This window comes from Gouania willdenowi, chromosome 18, assembly GCF_900634775.1.
Source record: "Gouania willdenowi chromosome 18, fGouWil2.1, whole genome shotgun sequence".
Lineage (NCBI taxonomy): Eukaryota > Metazoa > Chordata > Actinopteri > Blenniiformes > Gobiesocidae > Gouania > Gouania willdenowi.
In genome coordinates, this window is record NC_041061.1 from 7,730,316 (window position 1) to 7,757,038 (window position 26,723).

The 26,723-nt window shown below is 35.3% G+C and overlaps 1 protein-coding gene across 3 annotated transcripts; it reads left to right on the forward strand.

Moving 5' to 3' along the window:
• Positions 1-363: 363 nt before the first annotated feature.
• LOC114480055 (uncharacterized) lies at positions 364-26,240 on the forward strand. 3 transcript variants are annotated; one of them, XM_028473845.1, is made up of 22 exons: positions 364-498; positions 2,358-2,451; positions 3,377-3,482; positions 3,556-3,662; positions 5,973-6,043; positions 6,112-6,237; positions 6,347-6,442; positions 7,136-7,264; positions 18,349-18,480; positions 18,580-18,617; positions 18,694-18,734; positions 20,422-21,192; positions 21,276-21,378; positions 21,573-21,691; positions 22,194-22,267; positions 22,407-22,532; positions 22,647-22,742; positions 22,843-22,968; positions 23,048-23,167; positions 23,273-23,310; positions 23,387-23,427; positions 24,213-26,240. In XM_028473845.1, exons 2-22 carry the CDS (start codon positions 2,397-2,399, stop codon positions 25,364-25,366), a joined length of 3,669 nt encoding a protein of 1,222 aa, XP_028329646.1. In that variant the 5' UTR covers positions 364-498; positions 2,358-2,396; the 3' UTR covers positions 25,367-26,240. The 3 variants fall into 3 exon arrangements, with proteins under 3 accessions (XP_028329646.1, XP_028329647.1, XP_028329645.1); XM_028473844.1 differs by lacking the exons at positions 364-498; positions 2,358-2,451; positions 3,377-3,482; ... (3 more) ...; positions 6,347-6,442; positions 7,136-7,264 and adding exons at positions 13,635-13,802; positions 13,895-13,997; positions 15,598-15,722; ... (2 more) ...; positions 17,297-17,392; positions 18,147-18,275; XM_028473846.1 differs by lacking the exons at positions 364-498; positions 2,358-2,451; positions 3,556-3,662 and having other exon boundaries at positions 3,405-3,482.
• Positions 26,241-26,723: the final 483 nt, after the last annotated feature.

Below are 26,723 nucleotides of genomic sequence, written 5' to 3' on the forward strand. Positions count from 1 at the left end.
TGTAGTCGTACATTAGCTTGGTCAAATGATAGTGTGAAGAACAAATGAGCAAAGAGAAAGTAGAAGAAGGAAGAAAAGAGTGAGAAAAAAAGATAAAAAAATAAAAATGTTGCTGATAGGTTTACATTTTATACATTTAAAAAAATCACATTTCATATATGGACGTGCTGGTTGGATGTTTCTTATTTCAGCGTAAATCGATTGATGTACATTATTCAACACAAATATTAAAAAGATAAAATAAAAAAATACAATTTCGACGCGCGTTTGTTAATACGGTGCTGCGTTCAAAGACGGCTCGGTTGTTTCCGACACTCACTTGAAGTCAGGTTCATCTTTAGGGCGATTTTCTGCTTCAGGTGCAGCACGGTGAGCTTCTCCATCTCTTTCTCGGAGCTGCAAAGATCCACCGTCATCCTCTCCTTGTTGTAGCCGTAAACTATCACCTGGATCACCATCTTTGCTGCGGGACGAGTCTGAGTTCTGAGGCTGAACACGGTTTGATCCGCTTTTAACCATTAAACCACACGGTGACGTTGCTCTCTCTCTCTCTCTCTCTCTCTCTCTTTCTCTCTCGCTCTCTCTCTCGCTCTCTCTCTCTCTCTCTCTCTCTCTCTGTAGTTAAAAAAAATAAATTCTTTACGTAAAAAATAATAATTTCAGTAAGTTTGAGTCAATAAACAACCTTAACCACAAGTTTTAATGCACAATTTGTGTTTATCTACGAAAGCAAAATTAGTGCCAATTTTTAGGGAGAATAATTTTGGGCAAATCAAGAATAAAGTCGAAATGTTAAGAATAAAGTCGAAATGTTAAGATTAAAGTCGAAATGTTAAGATTAAAATCGAAAAGACAAGTTTCCAAAAATAAACTCAAAATACAAAGTCAAAGGTTTGCTAATGAAGCCGATATGTTGAGATTTAAGTTGAAATGGCGAGAATAGCGTTGAAATCTTGAGATTAAAGTTTAAATTTTGAGAATAAACTTGAAATATCTCAAGATTAAAGTTAAAATTTCGAGAATAAATCTGAAATATGTCGAGATTAAAGTCGAAATTTTGAAAATAATATTGTGATAAAAGTCAAATTTATGGAAATGCACTAGGGCCAATTTTAAAGGTAAAATATAATGTTGAGATTAAAGTCAAAATTTTGAAAACGCTTCTCTAATTTCTGGCTATTTACAATTTTAAAAATGCAAAAATTTGACGCGCCAGCGCCCCCAAGTACGCCACGAATGCATTACGAGATTGGAATTGCCAAAAAAATTGAGTCATCGTAGAATCGTGAAAATTGACACAGAAGTAGACCATGACAAGACAAGTAAAAAATATTATCAAGACCATGTCAAGACATACACAGGAAGTCCAGAGTCTTGAATTGAATATTAAAAGTAGCAAAATTGCTATTCGTTGTATTTTAACGCATTTCTCCGAGGGCGTTTCACTGACGTTTTTAAAGAAGTCAAAAAATGGACACAGGTGTTTTTAGTAGCTGGAATTTAAATACAAAAACAACTTGTTTTAGCCTTGTTGCATGAAAGAAACTAATACACTCAGCATTTCTACAACCTTTGGACTGTGGGACAGTTCTTTATACGCGTGCTGCTGCTACTTCCTCGTCTCTCCACTTCTGTGTCCTGGACACAGTGTACAACATCAGCAGGGTTGTAAATATTGTTCGATCTTGATTTAAAAACTAAATAATCCACTCATTTGTATGTCTTTGCTTGAGTAAAGCTTATGTTGGTGTTGATAGTAGAGCAGATATGGGCAACTGGTGGCCCGGGGTCTGATTTTGTGCAGCCCCAAAACAAATCAGCAAACTTTAATTAAAAAACCACAATAAACAAAATCACTGGAAATGACCACATATTATATAAGTATAAGTATTATTGCTCACATTGATCAGAATTCTACATTCTGAAAATGAATGTTGGTAAATGACTCTTCCATTAACCAACAGCAGTGTAAAAACTTAATTCAGTTCAAAAAATTAAAGCATAATCATCCTAAAAATCCTTTTTTTTAAAAAAAAAAAATTCTGTTTATTTAGTCACAGGTTGTAAATGAAACCTAACCCTAACCCTGCTTTAAAACTTTTTCTCAACATGTTTTTGGTGATTGTTCACGGTGAAACAAGGAGCCAAAATCAACCAACAAACCATTTAATGTCAGCTTTCCAATGTTCTTTAAAAAACAAACAAACAAAGTTTTAATGGGTGATATCTGATGTGTAGCTTGTTTTTTTGCACAGGAAGTTAGGATTTCCAATAGATTTGAATGCAGCACTAGGTGGGCTGGCCCTTCACTGTAAAGAGTGAAACCAAAGTGTTGAATGAACATCTATTTTTCTCAGTGACACTTACTCTGCTGCTGGAAACCTGAGGTGAACAGGATGCCCGGGAAATCACGGAGGAAAGCTGCACAAAAAGGTCCTCCTCCTCCTGATGGTGAGTTTGATACTGAAATACACTGTGGTCACCAACATGGTGCCAGCGGGCCCCAGCTAGCCCACGTGGACCTTGTGAGGTGGTCTCATTAGCTCTAGTCATCAATGAGCTCCATCTCAAATCTGATTAATTTTCCAGGATTCAAACTCACAAACATATGATAGATGTGGTTGGTACCTAGTCACTGTAAATACTGCTGATCAAGTTTTACTATTAATCTTTAAATGTTTATTTTCACTAAAACATTGTGACAAATGTTTTAAGTGACGTTTTTTGCGCTTATCATATGTATATATATCATATTATCATATGTATTATTATTATTATTTTTTTTTTTCCCGCTATTATCCTATGTCAGTTTTTTTCATTTTGCATTACTTGCATATGGTTTTTTTTTTTTTGTTTTGTTTGTTTTGTATTTTGCACTATTGTCCTGTGTCTGGATAATAGTGCAAAATAAAAAATACTATGTTGTGTTTTTTGCACTATTATCCTATGTTGGTATTTTTTAGCACTATTGTCCTATGGTTTTTTGTTGTTTTTTTTGCACCATTATCCTATGGTGCTATTTATTTTTTGCACTATTATCCTATGTTGTTTGTTGCACTATTGTCCTGTGTCAGGATATACTATGTTGATAGTCAGTAAAATAAGAAGATGAGAATTTTCTATAAAATGTAATGAAAATGAAACATTTGCATAAATTAGGAGAAATAAAGTGTTACATGTTGAAACTTCAATATTTCCTATCTTTTTAAGTTACTGCTAGCCTTCCTTATCATCCTAGACTCAAATTACAGTGAAACCGTGAACATTTAGTATTTAAGACGTGCTTTTCTAACCGGTGGACTATTCAGTACCTCTGACGTAGCACACAGTTTCAGAAAGGTTGGTGACCCCTGATCTACGTGTTTTATCTCCTAAGGAAAGACTAGGAAACATGGCCTCTACAACCAGGGCTCCACCTGTTACCTGAACAGTGTCCTGCAGGTTCTGTTCATGACCCAAGAGTTCAGGAAAGCTCTGGAAAGGTTGGTTACTGCTCTGTCATTCTTTGGTATGTTTAGGTACACACTCATTATCGTTTGTGGATGTGATAAACAGGTCCTCAGCACCAGATACCATGGACCAGCATCTTCTTACACTGTTTAAAGACTTGGAGAAAAGAACAGCCAGCACCACTGAAATCATAAAAACACTACAAATCAAAGGTATCGCACATGTTTGCACAAGACAAACAGTCCAAAGTGTGGGTTTAAAACCTCTACACTGAATAGTAGCAAAGCTTAACAAATCAACTATTATTATTATTACTACTACTTTCTGTTTGTTTACCTATTTACTCCAATTTTATATTTTTCTGTTCAAATGTAGCCAAGTTAGTAGTTACCATAGACTGTAAAAAGAAAGGACGGGACAAGCTCCCCGGGGGAGTGAAGCTTTTATTTTTAGCTCCCCCTGCTGACTGGCTGCAGTATAGGTCATAAACCCCGCCTCCTCAATGATAACAGATGGGATGTGAGTCAAACTGTAAAGTTAAAACACTCGTCACCTAATGTTTTTTCTAACCTAAGCTCTGCTGTGATCATTAGTTATTATCACCTTACATTGTGTTCAAGTGTTCATTTTTCTGTGAAGTTTGTTTTAAATAAGTTATGAGGTTGAAAAACTGGACTTTACGTCATATATGATGATGATTGACAGCCGTGGATCTTGAGTAGCTTTAGTTTGTGAATAGCAGTTACGTTGTGAAGGAAAGCTGAGACGCTATTTAACTAAATATTTGAGTTGAAATATGTCGTGGTTTTGTACCAACCTCTGTGATCTGAACAAGCCGTCGGTATTAATTCCAGCGGGAAAGATACGTTTATGTTGTTGGCGTAGCTGGACTTGCGTAAGTCATCAGGGCACGATGCTAAATGGGCGGGGCGTGTTACCAGGGCTCCTCCCGCTGGACCCTACTGCGCAGACTCTGGCTCCAAATGATGTCAAATTTGCAAGATGGAAACGCCCCCAATCGCTGTATTTTGGCTTCAAGAACATTGAGTGGGAACAGCTACAGTGCACGCCCACTAATAGTTACTGATACGTTCATATTTAGCAATTTCAGTGCGTTGTCAACTGAAAATTGTACAAAAAAAATAAACAAATAATTAAAAGAAAAAATATACACGTAAAAAAATTATAATTGCATAATCCTCCACAACACTAGTTTGGAGTAGGTTTAACAATAAAGCTACAATAACAAACGAGTCCCAAACTTGCATCAAAAAACTACACGTTAAATTTTTCATCAAACTACACACTCCTGCCAAGTTTCATGAAATTGTAGCCCCAGGAAGGGCCTCAAAAATCCAAGTAAAGTGGCAGTAAAATAATAATAATAATAATAATAATAAGTATCCGTACGGGAACAATAGGGCCTTCGCGCTAGACTTGAAAATGAATGTAAAAACTGTTTTAATTGAGGGGTACGGTGGCACGTCCGCCCCACAGCAAGAAGGTCCTGGGTTCAAGCCCTGGGTTCAAGCTTTCTGTGTGGAGTTTGCATGTTCTCCCCGTGCTGCGTGGGTTTCCTCCGGGTACTCCGGCTTCCTCCCACAATCCAAAAAAAACATGTTGATTGGGTTGATTGGGGTCTCTAAATAGGAGTGAATGAGGGAGTGAATGCTTGTCTGGCGCCCTGTCCAGGGTGTACCCCCGCCCAGCGCCCTATGAGAGCCGGAGATTGGCACCGGCAGACCCCGCGACCCTGTTAAACGGGAATAAGCGGGTATGAAAATGGATGGATTAAAGTAAAAAAATACTTAGTGAGGATGCATTGTTTGAACAACTTCATTGAAGCGTCCCTCCCGAGATTTGCTCTCCTGTGCCCTTTGTCTAACTACAACATTTTGCTCAGAATATTGTGAAAAAACAACTATAATGATGAGTGAAATGAAATTTCAAAAATTTCATTTTGTAAATAAGTGAAATTTCATGAAATTTCAGTTCATGTTCTAATCAAGATAATTTCCATCATTATTATGATTATCCTTTTTAACTAAAAAAGGGGTTCGCAGTTTTCCCATGCTTACATCACTAGAATGCAGTCATTTTTAATTGCAAATTGTGGGAAAAGCTCTTACTTTTTCCGGAAATCTTGAAATTTCTCACAAACGACTCCAGAAAATTCCTCTAAAAAAACACAAAAATTGTTTACAAAATCAAGAAGTTGTGAAGTGAAGATCCTACAGGGACTGATACAGAAAACTAAGGCACAATGAAGTTAAAATAGCTCGTTTCCCCCCGACCTAAAACCTGCAGCCCACTTGAGATCAAACTGGTCGATATTTGAACCAGAATGAGTTTCACACCCCTGTTCTAGACCTTCTATGACAACTTTCACATTGAGAATAACTCCAGTTGATGGTTACTACATCGTTAACCTCTCGACTAACCTGCCTTGTCATTAATTAGCACAATGTGTGCTCCTATAAAACATTAAATACATATTTGACTTTTTGTCCTTTTAACCACAGTTAACCAACAGCGTGACGCAGCAGAATACTTGGAACAGATCCTAATGCGAACCAGTGCAAAATCCTCTAAGGTAACCACTTTAAATACCAATAGAAAACCAGTTTGATTACTACTTAAGCTGTTACTTTACTTTGAAAGATATTTGAAGGAGAGCTGACGGCAAAATGCAGGTGCCTTACGTGTGAAAATGAGTCCAGGACCACTCAGCCCTTTTGGAGCTTGCCTATTCCATTGGTGGTGTCAGGCATCAATGACTGTAAAGTGGTGAGATCACAAACAACGTTACATCACCTGCTTAATTTGTGGTTTAAAAAACGTGTAATGTCCTAGGAGATTTTTGTTCAGCTCCAGAAAAGACACTTTGGTTTTTCAGGTGGACGGGATTGAAGAGTATTTTAAAGAGTCGTTAATCACTGGTGAGGATCAGCTCGACTGCAACAACTGCAAGTACAAAACTAACTCAGCTTTTGTAAGTAAGACTCTTTAACAAAGTTTTAATGTGTAAAATTAATATATGATTTATTAATATTTGATTCACTTCATATTTTGCCAACTTGAGTTTATTTATAGTAATAAACCTATAGTAAATTAGTTGTCTAGTTCAGTGGTTCTCAATCTTTTCAGCCCACAACCCCAAAATCAAGGTTCCAGAGACCTGGGACCCCCACTGTACCTGACAGTGGTTGAACCCAGACATGAATATTAAAAAACTGTCATGTGGAAACTACAGAAATGGATAAAAAGTTGCAAATTAGAGTGGACAAAAACTGACAGAAAAAGTAGTAAAAAAATGGTTCAAAGTGTCAATATTGGAACAATTAGTTTAAACTAGCAAATAATGGGCTTGGCAAATCATGAATGTGGTTAACTAAGCAAAAAAAGCATCAAATATGGTGAAAAGCAGTTAAAAGTGACAATAATGGGTCAACATATGTGACATTAGGTGGGAAAAGTGGTGGAAAGGGTTTAAAAGTGCCGAAAATGTCTTGAAAGTGGATTGTCCCATTGTCTCCCAACTCCAAATGGGGTCCTGGCCGCAAGGTTGAGAACCCCTGGTCTAGAGCTTCAGTTCAGGCTCTGGTTTAGATTCGGTCTCTAAAAATTTACTTCCTTGTTATAAATGTACTTTAAAAATGAATGCTTTCCGTCTTGTTTTATTCAGAAACTTGCCATGACCCATCACCCTGAAGTTTTGACTTTGCTGTTGAAGAGGTTTCACTTTGACAACAGTAACAGGATGTACATAAAAAACCAACAAAGTGTGGAGGTTCCCTTCAGGCTAACAGTCGAGGTAACCTTTGTTACTTGATGTATCGTCCGTCTTTTATTTGTCTACTTGTCGAGTTTATTCCTTTTTTTAAATTATTTGTTTCACTTGTTATCAGAATCAGAAATATGAGCTGTATGCGTTTGTGGAGCACTTTGGAGGTCTGAAAGGTGGACATTACACTGTAAACATCAAGTCTCAGGACGATGAGATGTGGCATCTCTTTGACGACAGTGTCGTCACGCGGGTGAATCACAAACTGCCTTTTTCTTGTGTTTTCTGTTCACTGTGCGGTAGATAACATGTTTAAATTTGCATTTACAGTTGGATTACCAACCATTCCAGGTGGATTGCAGCCAAAGGTCTGTTCATATCAATTCATGATCTCATCAGTGCCTAAAAAGAAACAATAACCACTGTTTATGTCCTCCAGATCTGAGAGTGCGTATCTTCTATTCTACAAGGCATACAAAAGTAAGAAACGTTTTCGTAACATGTATTTCCAGCTGTTAGGATATCAATTAAAACAGCTTTGTTTGGGTCCTTTTTAAGATGACGACAATTTGACTCAAAACTTTGAAGGTTCCCCTGCTGGAGACCCACCAAAGACGAGTAGAAATACTGTTGAGAAAGACATGGACTCAGAGGACAGACATGAAAGTGACGACAATGAAAGAAATAAGAGGAAACGTCATTGTTTCAGCCAATTAGATAATGATAAACAAGGAATAACTTCGGTAAAAGATGAGAATATAGTTGGGAATTTGGACAAACCGAGAGATGATGCTACATGTGTGACCGATGTGGAAATGGAAAACTTAAACCGAAAGACCGTTGATGACCGGAAGGAGGCTGGAAAGAATCAAAGGCCTTCCTATGGTAACGATCGGGCAAAAATCACACAAACATCAAGCACAGGTTCTCAGAAAAAGACAAAAATAAATAATAAGGCTCAGGGGAACCAACAACAGGAAAAAGACGAGGAACCAGGAACATGTGTAGGAGATAAAGGTTTAAAAGTTCAGACAGTTAAAGAGTTGAACTCTAGAGATGAAAAAAATGATAAGAAATCAGGACAATGTCTGAACCTGGATGACCAAGAAAAGAGAGATTATCAACACAACAGAGAGGAAGAAGACCTGAGTAAGGCAAACAAATCTTTATCAGGAGAACATGGTGCATCTCAATGTCCACCTGAGAGGAAGAAGAAGAATTCATTTAGGGATGAAAGAGATGAAGGCCCAACTCCGACGAGAACAAAACCAGAAGGACTTTTGAATGAGAAAGGAGAGGCTCAATGCACGTTCCAAAGGGAACTTCAAGATGTTCCTAAAGGGGAAGTTGAAGAGATGGTTGAGGAAAGACAAATCAAAGTGGATGAAAACACAGGGAAAAATAGAGACGAGTCTATTGTAGAACTGGTATCAAGAAGTAAAGCAGTTAACACAAAGATGGATAAACCAGCACAGGTGTTTTATAAAGCAGTCTCTATGGATAAAACTGACTTAGATACAACCATTGACAATAGAAAAGACAACCCAACCCAACAGGCAAGTTTAAGAGAGAAACAAATGACTAAAGTAGAGGAAGCTTTATTGAGAGCTAAAACAAGAGACACAAAAAGAACAGGAACTGTAGAGCAGATAAAACCCTCTGTGAGTGATGAAACAGATTTGAGTATTTCATCCAACACGGCTAGCGTCCCATTCAGGAAAGCTGAAACTCAAGAGATACTTGACCCTGAAGAAACAAGACATCCAAACTCACCCAAAGGTTTGACTAAGTCGTACCATCATGACCTCTCCTCACAAAAGAGTTCAACAGAGTCAATGAATCCTTCGACCACAGAAACGCAACAGTTTGGGGTTATTGAGTCTTCAGGAGTAGAATGTGTTTTTTGGAAAAGACAGATCGGAGAGGACAGAAAGGCAGGAGAAAACGGAGAATCTTCATTTGCACAACATCTGTGTGAAAGCAAAGGACAGACGGAACCAGCTGAGGAAGGTAAACCACAGCAGATTCAAAGTAACAGTGAGAATCTAAAAGACTGGCCTCTGACTGGACTTCCTGAACAAACTGTGGGTAACCAGCCTGAAGTGAAGAGCTCTACAGAGGCAGATATTAAAAGTGGCCCTGGTTCTGTAGTAGAGAAAAAAACTGCAGGTCAAAAACCGAAAAAAGATAAAAAGTACAAAAAGTTATTTTCTATATCCGCTCCCACACCCCGTCGTTAGCAAAAAAAAACCAACAGATTAAACACACTGAGTGTCTTGAGAATAAGAATCAAGATATAATCCAATGTCCTTGAAACCTTGAGTAGCAGAAGAAAACAGACTTACAATTTCATACGTCATTATATATAATGTAAAATAGTATTTTATTGATGTGGGTTGTATTGGTTTTCAAGATGTATTACTTAATTTAATTCAATGAATGTTCTCTATACCTTAACAAATGGTGTCGAATGTAAGATATTGTGTTGTATTTAAACCTCTCATCGATTCATCCAAAATTGAATGTATAGCTCATAAGAAATAATTAAAATAATGCATTCAAACTTTATTGAAGAAGTTTAATAATGGCCTAATTGAAATGCTGTGATTTTTAGATGAGCTTATTTATATTCTGTTAGGTTGTTGCTTTTTCTATTTTAGTTTGTGGATAGGTGGTAGATGAATAGTCATATAAATCTGTGAATAATTTTGGAGGTAATAAATGAAGGTAATTGAATAATGTTAGTAATATGATTTTTTGTACTTTATTTTTGCTCAATTTTATCAATTAAATCATATGTTAATATCAGATTTTAAAGGGGATATTTCAGATGTTTCAATATTCATCCTTTCCTTGAAGACCAAATTCATGCAATATAATAAAAGCTAAATTCTGAAACCTTTTTTCCCTCCTAATTTTTACTTGTTTGAGTAAATGTGTGTGTGTTTTTTTTTTTTGTTTAATTAATTGTTTGGTTAACAAATAATTGGTTGATAAGGTGCAAACTTAAGGGTTTAAAATATTTGTTTATAGAGATTTTTATGGGGGGTTATAAACTACACAATAACATATAATAATTATAGAGTGTAGTAATTACAACATTGGCTAAAAGATTAATATTGTCTATCAGTTAATTAGTTATCAAGTAAATGACTAAATTTTTTCTTTTTTTTTGATGTTTCAACTACTTTAATGAATTTTTAGCTTTTTGTTTCCGGCAGTGTTTTGTCATAACAAACCTAATTCACTCATGATTCTATGAGCTTCTGTCATATTGATACTTAGTTGGGTGTCAATGATATATCATCTGATAAAGTGTCGATGAATAATCCAAAATAATCAAATGTTAAAAAAAAAAAAAAGGATCATTTGTAAAAGCACGTTAAACCCAACAAGTGTCAAATTATATCAAATCTGTCATTAACTATTACATGTTCCACAAAACTGGGGAACCATGTTATATTTCTATGGTTTACACATATTTGTAGTTGACAATTATTAATACATGTTTAATTTCAAGTTTTCCTGTTAGTTCTGTTAAGGATCAATATAGCATTTAAAAAAGAAACAAATTGAGGGGTATACTGACAGAAAAAAGGCTCATACACCCACACCAAAAACATTATAATCAATTATTTTATGGACAAGGAAACCTAGGTAACAAAGAGATGAGAAACGAATTAGATGATAAATAATGGGGTTTTTTTGTGTGTGTGTATTTTACAGCTGATTTAAGACATGGGTCAAACTGATAAGAGATGCTAACAGAAAGCTAACGCAAGAGAGGTTATGTGATTATTTATAATGGAACTTTAGCAAATGAGAATGTAACTGTAATTTACTTTTAGGGGAAAAATAATAATTGTAATTTTAATTCTACTTGGGAAAAATGTCGTTCAACGTGATCGTAATTGAACGTGGATAATTGAAGATGTAATTTAAAAATGTGATTGACCCCAACCCCCGGTTACATGTTGGATAGAAAATACCTGATCCTTTTTATCCAGTTTTGAACGATAACATATTGATTGAGTAGAAATTGTTATCTTCATTTAATTAAGTTCATTTTACGGTTATTATTTTTTGTTTTTCAGTGTATTAAATGGTCAACATGTGATTCTGAACCCAACCAAACATCACTGTAATACATTTGATCATGTTTCTTCATGTTTTATTATAAAGATTCTTTTAAGCTACTTTACCCATGGCTGAATTACACGTGTGGATGTTTTTCTATCCACTTGTTTAAATGCTAATGCCAAAGCCGACTCGTCTGAAACTACGAACAACATAGAATTCCTGAGTCCTTTATCACACTTCCACCATCTCGGTTGAAAACAAATTAAACAGGGTGTGGGAAGGAAAGGGCTGAATCAGCAGACTTCCTTAGCTGATTGCATCGGTTACCCAATTAGACTGACGACTGGTATCTGCAATGACAATCGCACGGTTTGGGCAGCAGGGATAATCCACAGATCACTCATAGTTTTAAATACTTTAGTTACGCTTGATGGTAGCTAACATGTTATTAAACTGGATGAGATCACTCCTCTCATATGGACACACATCAAGTCCATCAGAGACGGTCACTCGTAGTCAACTCAGGAACTCTGATAACCAATAACCCAGGGAGAACATGGAAACTCAGCAAAACATAAGAGAAAACAAACAAAGGTGTACAAATCGTACTGAAAGATTAAAACTTCTTATTTTTTACAAAAGTCAAATTGTTTCGCCAAGTAATTTTTGTTTTTGTTTACATTTTTGTAATGAAATATGTTGGCGTTGCCAGATTGGTCTGATTGGTCATTTTTAAAGGTTAGCCATTGTTGTATTCATCCAGGTGTAATAGAAAAAAAAAGTTTTAGGGATTTTACAATATTTTTAATCATATTAAAATTTACTTCCTCTTTTTACCCGTCTTCTATAAGCAGAATGTGCATGTGTTGTCCTTTGTACGCGTAATAAACATTTTTCACAAAATTAAACATTAACTAGTGTGCAATAAAGATGGTCAACTTTAAGGACATCATGTAGATTTATTAATATTTACGTGACAGTTTGTGTATTTGCTGTAATTGTGACATGGAAAGAAAGTGCTTATCAATACAATTAAATAATAAATCATTACATATAGTATTGTATTATAATATATATTATAAATGATATACATATACATTAAACTCAAGATCTGTGGGTAAAAGCTGGTCGGTCAAATTCGGAAATGGAAAAGGGCCAATTTTGATGGAGAAAATAATTTTCGGCAAATCAAGAATTAAATAAAAATGTTGTGAATAAAGTTTAATTTCAAGATCAAAGTTGAAATTTCGAGAATAAAGTTGAAATATAATATTAATATTAAAGTCGAAAAGACAAGATTAAAGTCGCAATCTTTAAAGTAAACTCAAAATACAATATTGTGATAAAAGTTGCAGGTTTCTCAAAATTTCAACTTTAATCTCAACATTTCGACGTTATTCTTGCTTTGCTCAAAATTATTTTGTCCATCAAAATTGTCCCGAGTCAGCTTCCGTAGTCGGAGCATCTGACTTGACCTGCATTATGATTATATATATGTTTTAAAATAAATAACCATTAGTTAAAACACTATATCCTCATGAAAGGCCAGCCTTATTCATTTCTAGACATATTTTTTTGCTTTGTGCTCATGTTTTAATAACATTAAATGTTACGAATGATGGTACATCTTTTTTTGTTTTGCTGCAGCAAAATGTCAATGTCAGGAAAACTGAACTATTTTTTTTATGATATTGTTTTTAACAGTAATTCTATCTATTAAAAATATATAAACATTTATATTTATTATAGTACATTTATATCTTAAAGGGTTTATCTTTTTTCAGAAAGATAGAAGTTTTTTCAAATATGTAAACGTCAATTATAACAAAAATGAAAACACTAAATATTAGCTAATGATAAATAGCTTGCTAGCTTGTTAACATTCAAAATTGTGTTCTAAAACTATTTTTTTTTAAAGTAAAAAAAACACTTAATGTATTTTCTGTTTTAAAACAGTTAATTTAACAAATATCACTTGTTTTTACTCATGTTTCACAAAATTTTAAATCGTAATTGTCGCTTTAGCTTCGAAGTGGCAGGAAAATTAAGTTAAATGAAATTAAAAAGATACTTCATGGTTTTCAGGAGAATATGAATAATGCTCGATATCTTTGAACTCACAATGGTGTGAAGCTTTTAGTTGAAGTGCTAAATAGAGTTGTTTACATGTTGAAGAGGCAAAACTAGGACATTTAACTTATTCCTTAAGAATGAAAAGATTATTACTGTTTTACTGTGTACGGTTAAGATGTACGATGGAACGGGCACTAATTAGACTTATTCCGATGACATTGAACGCATCATATCAGCCAGTTTAAAGCAGAAAGTTACAGCGTTTACTGTGAAAGTATCTGCGTGTGTTAGCTTTCACTTTCGGTTCAGGCTCTTTTAATATCTACTCTTCAGTTTCTCCTAATGTTACAGACCCTCTGGCAGGCTTTTATTAATTTTATAATGTCGTTTTTAAACGGTTTTCGGTCTTCTCCAGGTGGGAACTGCACCGTTAATGAGCCAGTCTGTGAGTTTACCTGTGTTTTTCTGTAACGTGTCGGTGTGTGTTTGTGTTCTATTTTATTTCAGGTATAACGTATTATGGTCTGTACAACCAGGGAGCGACATGTTACTTGAACAGTGTTCTACAGGTGCTGTTTATGACCAAAGACTTCATGGAGGCACTGGAACGGTTAGTAACGCCGTATCGTATACGTAAATATCGCGATTATTTTTGACATTTTGGTGGCTCGGATTCGTAAAATTAAATTTTGTCCGGTTGAATTTTAAAATTACTCTTTAAAAAAGACATGGTAATATTAGCAACTAAAGTAAAACGTGTCGTGAGCAGGGCTGGCTTTAGGTCATTCATTGCCCTCGACAAGAGCGGACTTTGCCCCCCACCCTCAAATAAATGAATTAAACTGTTTTTTTTTTTTGTTTTTTTTTAATCTATATACGCAGTGTACACATTATTTTAAATATCAAGATTAAATAATGCAATTCTGCTACGCAACAAACAAATTAGAATACACTTTAATTCAATATAACACCTACAGGTATAGTCCAACAGCAACAACAATGGTGCAAAATCCAAAAGCAATGCAAAACCGTGCAAATCAAAAGTTAAAATAAAATATAAAGTACAAGGACATTTTTACTTTCCTGTTTAGTTGTACTAGTCAGTACAGTAACACAATGTAATTATAAAGAACAAGAATTAAAATAAAATAAATATAGATATGCATAAATATAAGCAGAAGATCAGCAGGTGTAGATACAGATTTTTAATATTAATATATAATTAAGAGAAAACATTGACAGTGATTGTAAAGGATGTTTCACATTTATTATACCTTTTTAAATTATTATTATTATTTTTGGGGGGGTGCAATTTGGCACCCCTTCAGGAGATGCCGCCTGGGTTGCCCAGCGGGAAGGCCGTCCCTGCTCGTGGATATGGTAATAAGCCGTATTAAGTCATATTAAATACTGAGAAACTGTAGAGGTTGATATCTATTTCGCTAATACGATTAATGATTTAGTTCCATTGTGTAAATTGTCCCTGTCAAATAAACATAGAAGTGCTGTTACTTGATTTAAACTGTACTCAAGTGCAAGTAAGTCATACATAAAATACTTAAGTACAAGTAAAAAGTAGCTCAATTAAATAGTATTCAAAGTAAAAGTTACTTGTTTAATTTCATTTATTTTAATTCTGTCATGGTAAAAAAAAAAATCACAATTTTTTCACAAGGAATATAAATATTTATTACGTTCCATGTCCAGAAATGAGCAGAGAAGAAATTTTTTTTTTAATGCCTACTGCTTACTCAATCGAAAAATATTAAATAACTGGTCTGCCAAGTTTACACTAACTGATATAATGATATTACAGCATTATTTAAAAAAATGCTGTTTTGGCACGGTTCATTACGTTTAATCTGATTGGTCGGCTATGATGTGATGCATTTGATTGTTGTCTGGTTATTTCATTTTATGTAGTTTCACAATATCCGTTCATCATTTTAAAACAAAAAAAAAAAGAATTTACTCAGCAAAGGTTGGGTGTAGGAATGTAACTAATTACTTTACTTGTTTTAAAACATACTTAAATACAAGTAAAATGACTGATTTAGAAATAGAAATAACCATAAAAGCAACTCATTTACAGTATCGTGAGTAATCCATTTATTTGGTATTTATTCATCATTGTTTTATTAACATGTTGATACTGAAAGTTGCTTCTAAAACTGTAATTATTGATACAGATCTCTGTTATATTTCTACAGGTACAGCATCCTTCACAGCAGTGACACGTTGTGTCTTGACGTTGGACTGTTTATATTGTTTAAAGAGTTAAAAATACAGACAACCCACACAGATTTCATCACAGACTTCCTGGGCATCACCAATGGTACAGTGACTCTTCTACACCAAAGATAGAACTTATAAATGTGACATTTTCCTACTAATATGAATACAATAAAACCAGGGGAAATACTAAGTTGTCTAAAGTTATCAGATAAAAAAATCTGTTTTCAGTGTAATTTTTTACATTTTTACAACAGAACTTTTCTTATACCTACTCACTGCATCAGTAGGTAAATACTGACAAACAAGTGACAAATTGCTTCCAACAATAGATGGGAAATTGATCAAAAAAAACAACATTCCTTCAAAATAAAAGCACAACTTTTTTTTTTTTTGAAAATAATTTGCATATGAATTATTGTACTAAACTATCTTGATCCTGATTTGTATTTTCTCCTCAGTGTTTGTCCAGAGTGATGCTGCCGAGTGGTTTGAGAGGATCATGGGAAGTCTGAGCAGCTCCGAGGCCTCTCAGGTATTAACAGAGTGTTAAACTCACACAGCTGTTATAGTTCACTACAGTCAGGGTCACAATGATGTGTTTTTGTCTCCTTTAGATATTCCAGGGAAAGTTGAAACACAGAAATAAATGCCTCACATGTGAGAAGGAAACAAGCTCTGATGCTCCATTTTGGAATCTGCCTCTAGAACTGGATGAAACTAAACATTGGACCATCAGTGTGGTAAGAAATAACATGGTGCACAGTGGTGTCAAACATTAGGTTAAAAAACTCACAGGTAAAATAAAACACACACACACACACACACACACACACACACACACACACACACACACACACACAGAGGACACACACACACACACCCAGAGGACATACACAGTAGACCTTTAATCAGGCCAGAAAAAGAAGACCTGACCCAATAGAACACGACACTAACCTGTCCGACCAGAATGAAGCCGACGTCTCTTTAAGGCCGAACACATTTCAATCATATTCACATCTGTGTTCACATGTAGAATGATCTGCTGTGAGTTATAAACATGACTAGCAGCTCCATGAGATGCTACATGCTACGTCCATGTTGAAGGTACACCGTTTATATTAGACGTATTTACGCAGAGGATGCAGACAGGCAGCATTGGGGGCAGCTAAGTGGCAGCAGGGGTCCTCAGGTAAAGAATCAGAATAATTTATTTTTGGCCACACATCATAGTTGGTGGAATTAGTTTTCGGTAGAGCACATCATGCTCACATCTCCTGTGTCAGTCACATACAGTACATAGTTACATACATACTATGAGACGGGAGCATCTGAGCAGATCGCCTGTATTAAATAGACAATGCAGCTGATAAATGTGTTTCTGAGTTATTCAGATTAAAAGGAGAGTTTAAACAACCATTGTACACCTGGAAGTTCCTTTTGTGTCCAAGTGTGCAACAATTATTATAACGTACCGATTAAAAAAGGAATAAACAACAGAAAATCCCTCTTATGTTGTTTAAAACTGAACGTAGGGGGCGCCATCGCTCCGTAGGGGAGAACATTTACAACGTCGGTGCCCCTACGCTCAACAGCGCTGGCGAGAACCCTGCTACCTGTTTGATTATTTTATGTTGTCTATAGAACAATGATCAGTGACATAATGACTGTTTTCAGGTGGACAGCATTCAGGAGTTCTTCAGAGAATTCTGCTTCACTGGACCAGACCAGATATTCTGTCAACATTGTCAACAAAAATCTGATGCTGCAGTTGTAAGTCATTTATTCTGGTATGGCATGTCATTTTGAGCATTTCTGTTGCCAAAATAGATTTGTTTTTTGGCTTAGTTGGGTTTAAATAAGCCAGAAATATTGGGGTTCAGTGTTTTCTGCCCCTCAACCCCGTTTATGTCACCGTTTATGAATTTATTGAATATGCCACATAATGACTCTTCTAAGTTACACACAATCACAAACTTTGTGTCTGAACCTATGTTTCTGATTATGAGAAATGGAGTGGCAGCCATTTTGAAAATCCAGTATGGCCACCAGAAAATATGACATTTTAAATAGCTTTTCATCTATTAGTGCCTGGATGGTTTATATACATTTGGCGAGAATTTTTTTAGACTAGAGTCAATAAACCAGTGATGTTTAGGTTAATTTCTAGTGATTTTCATTTATATATTAACATATTGGCTATTTTAAACTTCCAAACTGGCCAAAAGTCTGTCTGTAACTTAGAAGAGTCATTATGTGGCATGTTGTACCTGGAGGTGGTCATTTTGAAAATTATGTCATAAAACAAGGTTGAGGGGCGGGAAACATTTAACCATAATATTTCTGGTTTATTTGACCCCTAAACAAGCACTAAAAAACATTAAATTCAATTTTGGCAGGAACTTTAAATTTTAGGCATATTTCTGACATACGTACCAGACTTATTAGCCGTCATTATTCTGATTCATAATCCTGTACACAGGTTCCTTCATCATTTATTCTTAATTATTGTCCTTGTTTTCCTCAGAAATGTGAGATGGTTCATCCTCCACAAGTTCTGACTCTGATGTTGAAGAGGTTTAAGTTTGACAACCGTTTCAGGCACTTTGTTAAAAACAATCAGAGTGTGGAGGTTCCCAGAACGTTTACAGTTGAGGTAACATGTAGAGAAAGAATTATTTATCATCAGTCATTATTCTCTCTTTGATCATTACTTTTTTTATCTCCAGGAGAAATATGATTATGAGCTTTATGCATTTGTGGAACACAATGGAACTTTGAGATCTGGACATTACACTGTGAAGATCAAGTCACAGGATGATGAGAAGTGGTATTATTTCAATGATGATCATGTTGGATTGGTAAACATCATTTTTGAGTAGAACTTTTGTGAAATCATCAATAATTCATGTTTTTGTTTCTGCAACATGACATGATTATATTTGATGTTTTATCTACAGATGGATTTCCAGCCTTTCCAGGTGGACAACAGTGAGAGGTTTGTGTTTATAACATCACATCTTCATCATCTCATTATTCACTTCCTTTAAATAACTCATGTTTACTTCCTCCAGATCCTGTTATGTTTATCTTCTGTTCTACAGGAAAATACACAGTAAGAACAATATTTACTATTGTGAATATGACTGAAGTTATAACTTTAAGCTGCTTAAACAGACCTTTAAACATGGTTGGGGACACAGCATTAAGTTGCAGTTCTCTAACTGGTATAACCAGGACCTGCTCTTAAGACTTAAATTTAACATTAAAATATTTAAATTAAAGAAGCATAGGGCAGGATTTGTGAAAAAATGAACATTATTTTTTAGTCTTTTAATGATTATGGGTGATGAAGCGTTAAAAACCAAAAAGAATGAGCCCACACACACATCTCCCTATTGTCATGAACAGACTGTGTGATGCATTTTGTGCTGCGATTCCGGACCCAAATTTTGCTGATGCGCGTTCTTGACGTCTTGGAGAGGCGTCCACTCTGCCACAAATGAAGAAGAAGAAGAAGAAGGTTAGGAGACTGGAAGAACACAAGCACGATGGACCAAACTCTGAATATGTTACCACGGTAACATTCTCCATGAACTGAACCTACTCATTGGCAGGTTTTGTATAAGAAACCCTGGGTTTCTACCTGGCTCCGCCCACCTGAACACCAGCCAGTCATGGATTGTCCGGTCATTCCAAATCTGATCGATGTTGAGGCTCAAATAATTAGAGATGCTCTACGTCATGAGAGGTGTTTCCATCCAAGACTGGATATTTTTTATTTTCCTGAGGAATATCTTTGGGAACGTTACTTCCTCTCTAGTACAACTTAATTTACCTTGACACTTCTTGGACCACACATTTGTAACATCAAACACAGCGCTGACATGCGCTCACATTGTTACAAAGGTTGTGTGCTGGTTTACATTTTTTTGCAAATGGTAGTTTTCTTTACAACATTAAGGATGCAGAGCATTTAGGGAAAGGACCTGTATGCAGATCAATCAGAAAGGTTGTTCTTGTATTAAAACGCCAACTGCTGTCTTTTGTAAAGTTCCCTGGATACAAACCTGTTTAGCTTTCAATCACTTTTTTTTTTTTAATATATGTCCATTTAAAGGAGTAAACATTATTAACCTTCAATATGATACGATAATTTAAAAAGTTAAATTAAAATCTAAGTATGGTGAGATGATGACCTAAATATGCAATACCGTTCTGAATAATGTTTTTATATTTCATTTTTAGCTGCAGCCAAGTGTGCTTTTCTCCTGTCAAAATGACCCTAAATAAATATCTTTTTTACCAATTATTTATACATGTTTGATAAGATCTTAAGTACGGTTACCTGTTGAGTGTTTGAGTTACTGCTTTCACTCGAGCAGCATTTTTCTCCCAATTAAGCCTGTATTCTCTCCTTGGCAGTTGCGACTGTGTTACATTTTCCATTTAGAATAGGCTCATGTTCCCCACTCACCTGCAGGAGAACTTATAGCTCCATCGAGGTTAAATTAGTCGCTCTCTTTTGGGTTGTTGCCATGGTAGCTCGAGGTATTTTTGCCTCATTGATGATGGCTTTTTATCGTGCTCGTGCACGTGAGTAACGAAAGGTTTACATACTCAGAGTTGATTGACCCACTTCATACCAGCTGTAATGGAACCGGATACTCAGTTTCCCATTGCTGGGTATGTTAACTCAGAGTTTATGGATAGACTCAGAGTTTGTTGAACCCCCTTTCTGAAATACGCCCCGAGTGTGACGTTGTTTGCTTGACTTTTCTCTACATTTCCTCCGTGTGTAGCAGGAAACACTGAGTCGTCCCCATCCAGTGTCTTCAATGAGAAGACTGAGACAAACAGAAACGTTGTGGAGACTGAAGAACAGAAGGAAGACAAAGTTTTGGGAGAAAAAGATTCATGTGTGAAAGAAAAGAAACATGAGGTTGAGAGACAGAGACATTATGTTTCTGTGGATGGACGAGAAACACAAGATGAAACAGGACAAAGTCTGACAAAGGATGATGTAAACAAAGCAGAAAGAAAAGAAAATCATCCAGGGACAGTTGTAAATAACACAGGAGAGAAATACAACAACACAGAGAGAAAATGGGACAATAGAGAGATGAAGGATACAGGAGGTGAAGAAAGTAGCAACAAAGTGGAAAAACAAAGTGAAAGAGAGAAACATTTGATGGAAAACCATAATGACAAAGAGATCAGTGATGGTGGAGATGAAGGAAGACGTAACAATCTGAATGAACAGAGTGATGAAGGGAAAGCTTTGGACCATAACAAAGTAGACTCAGACTGGAAGGCACCAGATGTGGAAGGTTACGGAGGTGATAAAGGTTTAAATGCCCAGGAAGGTGAAACGTCTCACTCAATTTCACAAAAAGATGAAGAAATCAAACTGAGACCAGGAAAGAGAAATGATGAGGCCGACTATTTAGAAACTGGTTTTCCAGAAACAAAGAAGAAAAAAAAAGAGAGTGAGGCAGAGACAGACGATGTCTCTACAACGAGAAACCACGGGATGGTTTCCTCATTTTCGTCCCTCAAAGGATCGTCTCCAGGTACGAACTGCAGCATTAATGAACCAGTCTGTGAGTTTACTTGTGTTTTTCTGTAAAGTATCAGTGTGTGTGTTTTCTTTCAGGAGTAAAGTATTATGGTCTGTACAGACAGGGAGCAACATCTTACCTGAACAGTGTTCTACAGGTGCTGTTTATGACCAAAGACTTCAGAGAGGCACTGGAACGGTTAGTAACGACAAGTATTGTGATAATTTGTCATTTATACGCCTCAGATTTGTGAGATTCAACTCATTAGTGCCTCTCATTAATAAAACAATGACATTACAGTAAATGTAAGCCCTGATAGACGTGGTGAAGGTGATATTTATTAGTAATGCATTGGTTTTGACTTTTCTAATCAGTTGCTGTACTTTCTACAGGTCCAGGTCTAGAAGGGATGATCAGTGTCTTGATGCTGGACTGTTGTCATTGTTTGATGATTTACAAAAAGCAACGACTGAAACTGATTCCATGACACGCCTGCTGGGCATCACAGATGGTACAGTGACTCTTCTTCTTCATCTCTAGATGTTTCACAGAGCGAGCAGAGACACTGAGAATGTTCTACACATGTTGTAGGTGTTTGTGTGAAAATAATAATTAATGTGTTGGTCTAAAGCAGGTTTGTTGACTCAATCAGACCACATGTATAAATTAATGATGTGAATAAATGAAATAAACTTTATGCAATACAGTAAAATGTAGATTATTAATAATAAATGTGAAGTTATTAGATACGAATAGAAATAAACTAGTAACACTTAAATAAGGTAAATCAATTTCTCACTACGTTATTGATTGTGAGGCAAATTAAAACAAATCCTAATTGTTTTTTTTCTTTCTTTTTTTTAATCATGTGAATGTGTTTATTAAATACAGATTAAACGTCAGTGTTTACAATTTACTGAATCATTTTTCAAGGTAACCATATATTATATTTTATATAGAACTATCCATGTACGACAGAGTAGAATAATAGAGTAACAGTGAAGTCTCCTCAGTGTTTGTCCAGAGTGATGCTGCCGACTGCTTTGAGAAGATCATGGGAAGTCTGAGCAGCTCTGAGGCCTCTCAGGTACTAACTGGAACTTGAAGTTCTTTTATTTTGAAATCCTTTGTGATGGTAGATTAAACCAAAGTTTTACAACTTTTCATTTCCAAACATTCACAGACCAAGTTTTAAATAGAAATTAGTTGTATTTTGTCTCCTTTAGATATTCCAGGGAAAGTTGAAACACATAAATAAATGCCTCACATGTAAGAAGGAAACAAGCTCTGATTCTCCATTTTGGAATCTGCCTCTAGAACTGGATGAAAAACAATATTTGACCTTCAGTGTGGTAAGAAATAACATCAGTGGTAAAATAAAACCTGTGATATATGAAAATTTACCTGTTTAACTTATTTTACATTCACCATAAATCAATGATCAGTGACATAATGAATGTTTTCAGGTGGACAGCATTAAGGAGTTCTTCAGAGAATTCTACTTCACTGGACCAGACCAAATATTCTGTCAACATTGTCAAAAGAAATCTAATGCTGCAGGTGTAAGTCATTAGTCATCATTATTTTTGCTTCTGTATACTTATTTAATTTGCAAAGGTTCCTTCATCATTTATTCTCAATTATTGTCCTTGTTTCCCTCAGAAATGTGAGATGGTTCATCCTCCACAAGTTCTGACTCTGATGTTGAAGAGGTTTAAGTTTGTCAATCGTTACAAGGTTGTGATAAACAATCAGAGTGTGAAGTTTCCCAGCAGGTTAACAGTTGAGGTAACATGTAGAGAGAGAATTATTTATCATCAGTCATTATTATCTGAGTCTCTGATAACTTTATATTTTTTATCTACAGGAGAAACATGATTATGAGCTTTATGCATTTGTGGAACACGGATTTGGACATTACACTGTGAAGATCAAGTCACAGGATGATGAGAAGTGGTATTATTTCAAAGATGCACATGTTAGATTGGTAAACATCATTTTTAATTTCAATTGTTGTGAAATCATCAATAATTCATGTTTGTTTTTCTGTTTCTGCAACATGACATGATTATATTTGATGTTTTATCTACAGATGGATTTCCAGCCTTTCCAGATGAACAACAGTGAGAGGTTTGTGTTTATAACATCACATCTTCATCATCTCATTATTCACTTCCTTTAAATAACTCATGTTTATTTCCTCCAGATCCTACGATGTTTATCTTCTGTTCTACAGGAAAATACACAGTAAGAGCAATATTTACTATTATGATTCTTGATTTGTGTTGCTCTGATTTTGATTTTGTTAAAAAGTTATTGTTAAAAAGGTTTTTGGGGAAATATCTGATGATGCAAAACATTGAAAATAAGTAGATGGATTAATGGTTAAATTGCTTGTTTTTTCTGCCAAGGAGGTACAGTATTGATTTCACCAGCATTTATTTATTATTATTGTTTGTTTGTCTGTTTGCAGGATTAAGTCAAAAGTACTTAACAGGTTTGGACAGAATTTTAACCAAAGATTGACTTTACGTCATAGAAGATTCTATTCAATTTTGCAGGAGATCCAGATCAATTCACTGATTCTGGATCCGTTAAAAGTAATATCTCGTTTCTTAGCAGAGAGTAATAAATTAGAAGATCCTGTAAAATAACCTCAATAAATCCAAGAAAAAACAATATATATTATATCTGAGATTTTAGATACAAGACATTTTTCTGATATTGGACCAATATCAGATATCAGTATTGTATCAGGACATCCTTACAAGATATGTAACAACTGATCAGCTGTCATATTTCCTGAGTCATCTTTAGCAGCTGGAGTGATCAGACAAATGGAATGCATTAACCTGAGGCTCTGTCAGTAAAAATCACGCTCTATAACTGAAACATCAGTTCTCCACCTTTGCTTTGATATTTGGACTCTTTGTTGTCATGATATAAGCTGTTTATTTCACTTTATTCATGATTCAGCAATACTGCTAGCATGACGGTGGTTTGACTTTCCTCTACGTTTCCTCCATGTGTAGCAGAAAACACTGAGCCGTACCCATCCAGTGCCTTCAATGAGGAGACTGAGACAATCACAAATGCTGTGAAGACGGAAGAACACGAGGAAGACCAAGTGTCATTAGATAATGTCTCTGATAGACAACAAACACAAGATGAAACAGGAAACGTGGAGAAAAAAGGAATTGATGACAAAGGAGAGGAAAGATTGAATCTAATGAAGGATTATGAAAGCAAAGCAGACAAAAAAGAAAACACACTTGTAAATAATACAGGAGACAAGTACAACAATGTGATTGAGGAGGCAGAAAGCCAAGGTGAAAACAACGTGGACCAACAATGTGACAGAAATAAACATTTGAAGGAAAAGCAGATCAGTGATGGTGGAGACCAAGGAAGATGTAACAATATGGATGAACAGAGTGATGAAGGGAAAGATTTGTACCATAACATGGTAAAAGACTCAGTTGTTAAAGCAGCAGCTGAAAAACAAAGGCTTAGTGAGAACCCAAAGGTTTTACAGAAAAACACACTCTGGAACACTCAGACACCAAGCACAAGGTCAGAGGAAAATAGTAAAAGTCCTCAAGATGAGACAGCAGATCAGAGAAATCACAAAGGTGATCAAAGTCTAAATGAGGAGGAAGGAAAAATGTTTGACAGTCAGAGTGTTGATGGTAACGATGAGGGTCCAAAAGACCCTAGAGATGATCTGAAACAGAAAGAAGGAGAAAGAGAGCAGTTTTTATCAGCTTTATGTGGAAGTACAGAACTGTCTGAGACCAAGAGATCAGATACAGAGAAGACACAGGGACCTGTGAGAAATTTATCTGAGTTTAAGATTCCCCCTCAAACACTGGCCAAATTAGAGGCAAGTAATATTAACATTAAAGTAGTGGAAACTAAGACAAGCGTGAACAATTTGTCTGAAAGTTTTAAAAGTTTATCACTCAACGACTCGCCCTCATCCAGAGTTCAGGGTTTGACCTCTATCAGTGACCCAACACAAAACAAAACACATCACACACTAATCAACCAAACACACACCACAAGACGCTCTTTGTCAACTATAGGTGACGGATTGTATCAAATGTCTCAGTCCGGTTCAACTCCTGATCCAGTCGTGCTAACCACTGGTCCACCACTTCACCCCCCAAAAACTACAATCAACTAAGGATGGTCATAAAATCTGAAAGACAAGAAGAGAGAGAACGAAGAGAGAGGTCTCCACAGACGGTGGATGCTTTTAAAAAAGGACTAAAGACCTTCCTTTTTAAAAAAGCCTGTAGGTAATTTTAACTTGTCCTGCTTTTATTGTTGTATTGTATTGAATTTTTATCCTGTTTTACTATGTAGCACTTTGAGATTTTATTTGAAATGTAAAGTGCATTATAAATAAAATTCATTATTATTATTATTAAACACTCTTGTCATGGAATCCTTGCAGTAAAAAGTAGAGTTTGAGGGAAAACTGCAAAAAGTGTCAAAGTTTGACCAAGAACAGTTTTACTGTCAGTTATTAGGACACGACTTTAGAAACAGGTTTTATTAGAAATCAACAGTGTTTTTAAATTCTGGTGTTTTTAAATCTTTGTGACTGTGTTGGTTTGATCTAATGTTTGACTGTTTCTCTGTTAAACTCATGACTTCTATGAAAAAACACTGACATGTAACATTCACAGAGAAACTAGTGGAATCAACTTAATGATTATTTGTTATTTAAATATTTATGATTAAAGCATTATTTAATTATACACATATATTATTATGTACCAGGCACAGATGTATTCAGCTTTATTGTAAATATGGTTAAAATAATGTGAACATAATTTGAATGTCAGGGGATCTTAAGGACATCTTTAATGTAAGTTTTCGTACTTATTTTGTAAATAACTATTTTAACTACTGCTTTACATTGTGTTGTTTGTATTTCAATGATTTTAATCATAGTTATTTTTGCCATTTCATTATGGTTCATAAGTTCTTTTCTGTTAAAAAATTTAAAATGATGTTTTTATAAATAAATTTTATTCTTATTTCATTCTAAACATTTGTGCTTTTTGGTATTTGTCCAAAACAGCTTTGTTTGTTTGTTTGTTTGTTTGTTTTATAATCTGAACCAATAGAAGATGTAGTTACTGCTCCTGCTTTACACTTTAAACCTGTTCAGAAATGTATTTGTTGGAATGATTGTAATGAAGTGTTTGTTATTATAAAAGGATGATTAATGGTCACGTTGTCTTACTTTCACTTTCTGTTCACAACGTTTCCAAGAATCAATATGATTTCTGTGCAGGTTTATTAATGTGTGTTTATCATTTGGTTTGTTTTTGACTGTACTTCCCTCTAGTGTTTCACTAATATTACTGACTTATTTTGAACGTCTTAGTGCAGAAATGTGCAACTTTTATCACAGTGGGGGCCACAAAAATGTCACATTATCAACATTCATGTCAGAATTTAGAATAATTACCAATTTGAGCATTAATACAAGCAATTTTGTGTATTTTTCCTCTCATTTTGTGTGCATT

Coding starts and splice junctions, on each gene's coding strand:
- LOC114480055 (XM_028473844.1), top strand. CDS start 13,730: ATGTTACAGACCCTCTGGCAGGCTTTTATTAATTTTATAATGTCGTTT. Junction 13,803..13,894: donor CGGTTTTCGGTCTTCTCCAG/GTGGGAACTGCA, acceptor ATTTTATTTCAG/GTATAACGTATTATGGTCTG. Junction 21,692..22,193: donor CCTGCTGGGCATCACAGATG/GTACAGTGACTC, acceptor AAGTCTCCTCAG/TGTTTGTCCAGAGTGATGCT.